This window comes from Branchiostoma belcheri, unplaced genomic scaffold, assembly GCF_001625305.1.
Source record: "Branchiostoma belcheri isolate BF01 breed outbred unplaced genomic scaffold, Haploidv18h27 scaffold114, whole genome shotgun sequence".
Taxonomy (NCBI): domain Eukaryota; kingdom Metazoa; phylum Chordata; class Leptocardii; order Amphioxiformes; family Branchiostomatidae; genus Branchiostoma; species Branchiostoma belcheri.
The window spans coordinates 777,311-786,201 of NW_017802536.1; the positions used below are offsets into that span (position 1 = coordinate 777,311).

General features: G+C 39.4%; 1 protein-coding gene across 1 annotated transcript in view; it reads right to left on the reverse strand.

The window, feature by feature from the left end:
- The window catches only part of LOC109462266 (alpha-2,8-sialyltransferase 8B-like), a 2,903-nt gene extending 2,678 nt beyond the window's left edge, over positions 1–225 (reverse strand). Inside the window, exon 1 of the mRNA XM_019758796.1 lies at positions 155–225. Within this exon, the coding sequence (XP_019614355.1) occupies positions 155–158 (4 nt within the window). The 5' untranslated portion in view covers positions 159–225. The remainder of the gene's footprint in view (positions 1–154) is intronic.
- Between the last annotated feature and the right edge of the window lie 8,666 nt (positions 226–8,891).

Consider the following 8,891-nt stretch of genomic DNA (forward strand, 5'->3'; position numbering starts at 1 on the left):
TATATAATCTACTTTTGAATAGGTACGTGCCTCAACTTCCTACTGAGGGATGTGCCCTTCAATATAAAATCAATCGATTCATAAATAAACCTAACCACAGTTAAAGCAACAGGAAGTGAATAGTTCAGTAACTAAGTAATGACCTTGTGCTTACCCATTGTAAAAATGATGCAAACCTTGCCTCTTGCCAATGGATTAGTTGTTTAAAGACCCAGTGAACTCTGAGTAGGAAGCAATAGAAAAATACCGTTACTCATGCCATAAATTCATTGCAATTTACACAAACATAGCATCTCACTAAAATGTCTCAAAATCAATACTAGATTTCTGAGCGTTACTTGTTTGTCTGGTGGCACTAATTAGAAAATTATCAAGTATGGGAGCCAAGAAGGGGGTTGATAGTTAAAATTTATGAATGATAATTTCACAGCACAAAGCAGGTAAAAAGGTAAAGTTGCATATTGTCTAATACGTAGAGTAATAATACTATGTAAAATTGTTATTGGGGGGATTTGTCTCATTGTATCAGAAGTAAGGCAACAGCAAGTAAATTTTATGGATGGCATCCTCCGCAGACTCCAAATCTTATGCGAGCGGGCGAAAAAAAAACAAGGCGGGCTGAAAAACAAGGTTCCTACATTTTAAAATTTTGTACTCAATCATTGTACAAATGGTTTTGATTCAGTGGGAACATCACATATACACAGCCAGCATCACATATCACTGCATCAAGGTAAGAAACAAAACATTAAATCAGAGCCTTTTCTTGTCTCCTATCTTTATAGTTATCTTCCATCCACCTTCCGACATGGGGTCGTGTGGCGCAGTTGTGGGGTCGTGTGGCGCAGTCGGTAGCGCGTTCGGCTCACACCCGAGAGGTCGTGGGTTCGAACCCTGCCCATGTCACCGATCTTGTGCCCTTGGGAAAGGCACTTTACACGACTTTCCCCACTTCACTCAGGTGTAATTGAGTACCTAGCTTCGGCTAGGGACGTCCCTCGGATAGGACGTTAAATGGAGGTCCCGTGTTTGGGAGAGCCACACCCCACGCACGTTAAAGAACCCACCGCACTTATCGAAAAGAGTAGGGGACCTTCCCGGTGTGAGTGGTTCAAGCCTTACAGTCCAGTCTCGGGGTTTACATCTTTGAAGAGGTGATAGTCACCTGTTATGTCAATCCTTCCACAAATGTGGTAAATCGTCATAAAATGGCAACGTGGAATTGTGAGTTTGAGTGATGTGAGTTTGGTCCCCCTAGCATGTTGACCACTGTCAGGGCAACAAAATTTCTTGTTCTTTTTTCTCCAAAATCAGGCGAAAAATAATGCGCGCGCGGATGTCATCCATGAAAATAACTTGCAGTTGCCTAAGGTCGTAATTAAGACTTTAATGGTTGGGTTTCTAAACTCGAATTACAATATTCGCGTGAGGAATTCATATCCTTTGGCAATATTTCATTTCAACATGTCCTCAATAATTATGCAAATGACAACCACATTAACATGATATGTGCATAGTAATGTTAACCTACACATATCACAATGTATAATATTCCCATCATTCACCATTAATAAATCGCAAAATTTTCACATTAATTATGCAAGTTAGGTCATTATTTGCATAATTGGTATCTGTTGATTTTTCACCTGCCATAGATTACATACATCACATGTATGAAAGTACTATTATGTAAAACACTATAATTGCAGAATGGTCTACTTAATAATGCAAATTTAACCTCCATTAGCATAATTATATATACACAGCTATAAGCTTAAGCTACATATGCACCAAAAATGATGAATCTACGTTCAACTTGTTCCTTTCTTGACTTATCCGCTTTAAAATTTTACCAGAAACCAACTGCAGTTCCAGAACAAGCTGCTAGGGGCTCAAAACTTACAACACGTATTCTTGACAGGAAAAGATATCTGTCACCAAAAATCCAAGTTCTCTTCTTCGTAAACTCCGAAGAGAACTAATAAGTGAGGACCAATAGGAGAGGGTTACGGATGGGGGAACATCCGTCCAATTTGTGAGCCGACAGGAAGCGTTATACCATAGCATGTTCAGGACGAAAGATACAAAAACCGTAAGTTCTGCTGCAGTACCAAGGAAATTGTAGTTATGATAAAATTTTACTAGTACGACATCCTCTTGGTGGTCATACGACATACCGTTCACGAGTTCTGGAGGGGGGGGGGGGGCGAATGAGCAAGACCCCCTCCCCCGTCCCACTAATCCCAAAATAGCCCAGTCTACATCGGGTTACATTAAAAAGAACTAGAAACAAGAGTTCCGAGATCTCATACCTCCATGAAATATGGGCTTGATATGTAAATGTAAATTTATTCTTTAATTATGCAAATGATTAACATAATATATGCATCGTGGTGTTAACTTTTGATTAACTTACAGATGTCCCAAGTATGACATTCCCATCATTCACCATTAAGAAATCAAAGAATTTTCGCATTAATTATGCAAATTAGATCATCATTTGCATAATTACTATCTGTTGATGTTCCATCTGCCATAGGTTACATACATTACATGTATGAAAATACTATGATGTAAAACACTGTAATTATAGAATTTCCTCATTAATTATGTAAATAAAGTCTCCATTTGCATAATTTGCTTTTAATTATGTACATCTCACTCTCTACCTACTAAAATGATGAAAATACGTTGTTCCTATCTGGACCTATTGGCTTTCAAAGATTTCGCCCGAAGGTCCCCTGCAGTTCCAGAACAAGCGGCTAGGGAGACTAAACCCACACCATTTATTCCTGACAGAAAAATCTATCTGTCACCAAAAATTCAAGACTATAGCATGTTCAGGACAAAAGATACAAAAACCGGAAGTTCTGCTGCAGTAAAAAGGTCATCCACCAGGAGGCCCATATTTGACCTTGACCTTTGACTTCCTAAGACTTATCATCAAACCAAATATCATCACAATCCATAAAGGCGTTATGAAGTTATGCTGACTACAAATGTGCGGAAACACAAACACACACACACACAGACAGACACACAGACAGACAGACACACACACAGATGCCAAAAACAATACCTCCATTTTTCATGGAGGTAATAAGATACAGGACTTACAGAAGTAAAGCAGCTATTTCGACGAAAACTTTGAATAAACACATAAACGTCTAGCTTGATTTCATATTTCTATTTCATTTGCTGTTACTGCCGTGGTGTATAAAATTCGCAAACTATATCAGATATGGGTGATTATACGCCGTGAAAAAACTCTCCTTACTGCTAGAACGCATTAAAGTAGATCTAGTATTTTTGCCTCCGGGGACGAGACATCATTCCGCGGAAGGGCTTTGTGAGAGATTTATTTGTTTATTCGTTTATTAAAAATTTCCAGCACATGCATGGAGGGGGAGGGAGAACAGCTTGGTTACATTTACCAGCTCCCTCCCCTAATTACAACAATAAAAAACAGTATAAAACAGCATTGGATTTAAACACATTATGTGAAGGCTATAGGACTTACATACATACATACATACATACATGAAAGCAATACATAAACATACATACAAAAATATGGACATTAATAAATCAAATGTCATTCTACGTAAATGTCAGCGAGGTCTTAACTCTATGCATGTTCCACACCTGCAAGCCGCAGACCATGTACATATGTTGTCTGTGTCAGAGTTGTCCTGGAACTTGCCGATTACTGACTGGACAAGACACCGTTTTAGATTTTCATATTCGCAGCGGTTTCTCGCGTTTGAGTGGACGGATTCTTTTGGGACTCGGTATATGTCTTGATATTGGGCTGCAGATGATGCACGTTCCTTTGTTTTTATTGTGTATGTGTTTTCGGGCGTGGAAATTTAGCCTGTTGGTGGCCCCAGAACACCCCTTTGAGCGTGAAAGTGGTCGCGACCGTTGACCTTTTGCGTATGTCAGGCATATGTCGGTCTCGTCCACAAAGATGACCTCTCGCACAGAGGGGTGTCCGATGTCAATAAATTCTTTGTTTAAAACCCTAGTCCTGCGGCGCGCAACAATTGTTGTTGTGCACATGCATCTTCTGTATGCGAGGCGCAACAATTGTTGTTTGGATGGTATTTTTGGTTCACAGGACGCGTGAATCGGCAACTTCCGGGTGGGACAATGGGTCAGAGGTCAACGTCCTCTTGCACGATTTTTGTTTTGGATGTTTTCGGCGTATATGACAACTTCTAACTTACAAATACCGCGGTATACGGTCTCAGACGTTCTCGACATTTTACCGAGGATTCAGACCTTAACTTCCCCGATTTATACGAAGAATCGGCGGAAAATGGAGGAAGTGATAATGAGGATGGCTTGCTAAGTAAAGCCGTTATTTTTAACGTCTGATTTAACGGTTCCAGTTGTCATTCTGAGTTTCATTACGAGTTTTTTGCGGCAGTTTAAATAGAATTTCATAAGTTCGTGACTACATGTTATGGGCTGCAGATGAACGCTGAATCTAACACGTAAAATTCAACACCATTAACTATACATATCAAACAACATATAAAAATATACAATAAAAAGCCCGGAGGTATAAAATCTCAGATTTTACTTGTTTTTAATGTTTCCGACTTTCAACATCAGTAGTTTCCACTAGAGCTGCTCAATTTTCTTCTCAATATTAAGCTGATCACTCTGCGAGTTTCATAAACAAAGGAGTTTTTTCTACAGAAAATTATTTTGTGATTTTGTTGTGTGTAATTTTACGTATAACCTGGGGATTACCTGTAAACTAGGACAAAATGTCCTAAGCTGTTATTACTGGTAAAACAAATAAACTGAAAATGTACGTTTTGTGTCTGTGATATCACATTATGTTGTGTTTTGTGTCTGTAACATCAAAAATTGTATCTTGTATAATCGCATAGTTGAAATGGATGGGGTTTTTAAAAATACGGACTAAATCAGTAAACGCCTAGGGGAGTACGAATGAGTTTTTTATGCATCTAATCGATGTCAGTGTGTTTGATCTTCGATAACAAGTTAGCTTAATAACAGGTTAACAGAGAGGCGTCTATTTCTTCTTTTATCCAGAATAATGTCGAGCAGGCTAAAGGTGCAAATCTTAGGGCCGGTTTACACGCCGGGGCAAAAACAGGACTGATACTCTTTGCGTATAAACACGTCCGCCACTACCGCGGTGCATCCTGGATGTTCCACAGTGGGCGTGTTTACACGCAAAAGCTATCTGTCCTACAACACTCCTAACAAGACAAATATTTTTAGACCTGTGTAAGTGGCCTTTACGTGCAATAAATTGATAAATGTCGTGTTCTGATATGATCAAGGCGTCAAGCAATACAAAAATTAACCATAATAAAAGTCCACATAAAACCGCCAACCACTAGAGACGCGGGATACGATTACTATTGTAATCCATTCACGAGTTTCCCCATCCCGAGAATGCATTGCGAAAACGGGGTATAAACCCCAGGACAGGAAGGCATCGGAATGATCCTGTTGACGTTAAACATTTTCTTCAGTGTGTTTTAAGCTGTTGGGGCATTTTCTGCTCAATATAAATTAAATTACTATAGGTCAAATCTGACATCAAATAGAGAATTTTTTTTGTTCTTTTCATTATGTAACATGTGGTTTGTTATGTTACAGCATCAGTAAAGCGTTACCACTATAACGTTACAAACAACATATAAATATTCCAAAAAATTCATTCTCTATTTGTTGTCAGATTTGACCTATAGTAATTTAGCTAACGTTGAGCAAAAAATGCCCCAACACCTCAAAACACACTAAAAAAACAAGCTGTTTAGCGTCAACAGGATCATTCCGATGCCTTCCTGTCCTATGCAAATAAGGTTTAGATCCCTGTCTTCGTAACACATTCTGGGGATGGGAAACTCATGAATACTTAGTAAATCTTCCAAGTCATAGAAACGTAAAATAAATATGAAATTATGATCATATTGAGCTGTAGAAATACACCCCTGTTAAGTGACATGGCTATAAACTATGAACTTTGCTCTGTTTTGCTGCCTACTGTTTACTGTCGATGCGTTTTGTTTACACCTGCACGTTACTGCTGTACACTGCATGTAGTATATATATACATGTAACAGAGCCATACTGCCTTGATTATAGAATATTTCCTCTGAATAGTCATAAATTGATGAGAAAGGCGCATCCAAAAATGGGGAAGGCTAAACCTTCCAGTAAACCAAAATACAGCCACACCTCTGAGTATTTGTTTCAAATTTGCATTAAAATGGCAGTAGTTACTCCGGTAATTTGTGTGGCTGGATTCACAAAATCTTATTCATTAAAATTTTACTAACTTTATTATGCTAAATAGAGAGAATATTTTATTTTGCATGGCTAAATCTCAAGGGCGCTAACACAGGTAAACTTAAAACGACCACGAGTTTTTCTATAAAACCGCAAGGTTTGAACCGCTCCCACCGAGAAGTACCAGTCTGGTTTAAACCGTCAAAATGTGGATTTGGTCTTCAAGCTATGGATGCAAAATTTATAGTTTATATTATTTCAATTATCAATAAGAGACCTCAAACCTCCATAAAATATGTAGAGCTAGAGTTTATGTAAATTTGTTTTTGAGGGGATTTGTCTCATTGCCTTCGACGAGAAGGCTATGAAATCGCTTTCGGCCTGTTTTGTAGATTATGCACGGTAAAGTTTGAAGGCATGGTCCGAGGTTCACGATTTTTGGCAGGCAGGTTGATTTGGGGGTGGCCATTGTCAAGGCTAAAAATGGGCTTCGTGGGGGGTTTCTAAGTTACTGTAATTGACCTTGGTTTTTGGTGTTTTTTCCTTGTCATCAAGATATCTCGAGTATCCTTAAATGGATGTTCATGACTTTTAGTGGGCAAGTTACCGTTGAGAATGCCGAGGTCAAGTTCAAAGATGGGCCCCGTGGGGGTTTCTATGTCACTGCAGTTGACCTTTGTTTTTTGTGTTTTTTCTTGTGTACAAGATAACTCGAGAATCTTTAAATGGATGTTCATGTTTTTTAGTTGGCAAGTTACCATTGAAAATACCAAGGTCAAGTTCGGATATGGGCCTCGTGAGGGGTTCCCATGTCATTGAATTTGACCTTTTGTGGTGGTCATTGTTGTTGTTAGCGGGATAATTCGAGAATCTGCAAATGGATGTTCACGATTTTTTGCGAGCAAGTTACCGTTGACGATAGCAAGATCAAGTTCGAAAATGGGCGTCGTGGGAGGTCCGTACGTTACTGCAGTAACACTGGTCGCTTTAAATTTAGAAAAGACACTAGCAACCCCAAGTATGAAATTCCAGGCAGTTAGCATTATGGAATTATTACATTTTCTCATTAATTATGCAAATTAAGTGTTAATTTACATAATCAATATCTGCCTGTGTTTCTCTCGTTCTCAATTACATGTCACAAGCTTGAATAGTCCTACAATGTAATGCAGCTGATTTATAGAATTTCTCCATTAATTATGCAAATTACATCCAGATTTGCGTAATTGCCGCATAATTATACCGACCATCACGTAAGCTACCTACATACCAAAAATCACGACGATCCGTCCACCGGTTCTTGAGTTATCCTCTTTTGAATATTTTCAAACAGATAGCCCTGCAGTTCCTGAGCAAGCCGCTAGGGGGCCCAAGCTCACGCCACTTCTTCCCCAGCAAAAGAGCTACCTACCATCCAGATTTCGTCACCCCAGCATGTGTAGATCATGAGATATCAAAACTGGAAGTTCAGCTGCAGTACCACAACAAGCCGCTAGGGGGTCCAAAGTCTAATCATTTCCAGGTCCCATCAAGACCTACCCACCTACCAAATATCAAGATAATCCACCTAAGCTTTCTCAAGTTATGCTTTTGACAGACTATAGGCTATCAAAAACTCATCTGTAAATCCTCAAATACACAAAAGGGAGATAAATCCCCAAGCTATCGCTAATACACGCAGCTAATAGCAGGTAACAAGATCACAAGTTTTTAAAGGCTAATAACAGGTCAAACCATGAAAAATGTCAGACTTTTTGGCCATATTCTAAAAATATACATTCTTCTGTCCTTCTTACCAGAAAACTGGGCCTTTCTGAGCATAATTTGCACAAGAAAATAAAATTATCGAAAAAAGAAGTACCAAAATAAATCGTCGGTGTACACACTGCTAGTATGGCAATTACCCATGACCCGCAAGAGGCCCTCTTTTGGCTCACTGTGCCCCACCGCAGTACTCAGGTCAAAATAAGCGTATACGTCCGACAATCGCCCGGACGCCGAAACTTCCCTGCCTGATCCTGTCAGTAATAAACAGGCTTTCATCTCAAATCCTTTTTAGATCAGGTCTGAGGGATGAAAGGGATTTTATGGTGGACCTAAACTCACGCTGTTCGGACACAATCATTTTTTTGTCGGGACTCTTTTAGAGACTACACGTGCGGAGTAATTTTCTTTCTTGAGGAACATGCACTAAACATCCCAGTTCTGCGATAGTCCGTTGTAAAAAAGTGACGAAAGGGTTTTGAGGGTCCAAGTTTGAGGTGACATTTGTTATAAACTGCCACGAAGTATCATTAAACATTAACATGGCTGAAGAGTGTAAGAAATGGTGATTTTGGGGTGAAAATTTCTTTTGGCTCCGAACCTTACTTCCGGGTATCCTTGCGCGCCAAGTGTAATCCGCCCGTTTGACCTAGATTTCGCTCTGCGGCTTCGTAGGGGTGGATTTGCAACCCCTCGCGCCGTGGACTGTTTAGAAAATTACAGTACTAGAATTTTCTTTATAATTTACTCGGGTATAGTCAAGGCTTGGGTCTTTCTGCCAGCATCAGTCATTTCTGCCGGAAAACGTTTTTTTTTTTTGTGGGATTATCCTACGCGAAAATTCGCAA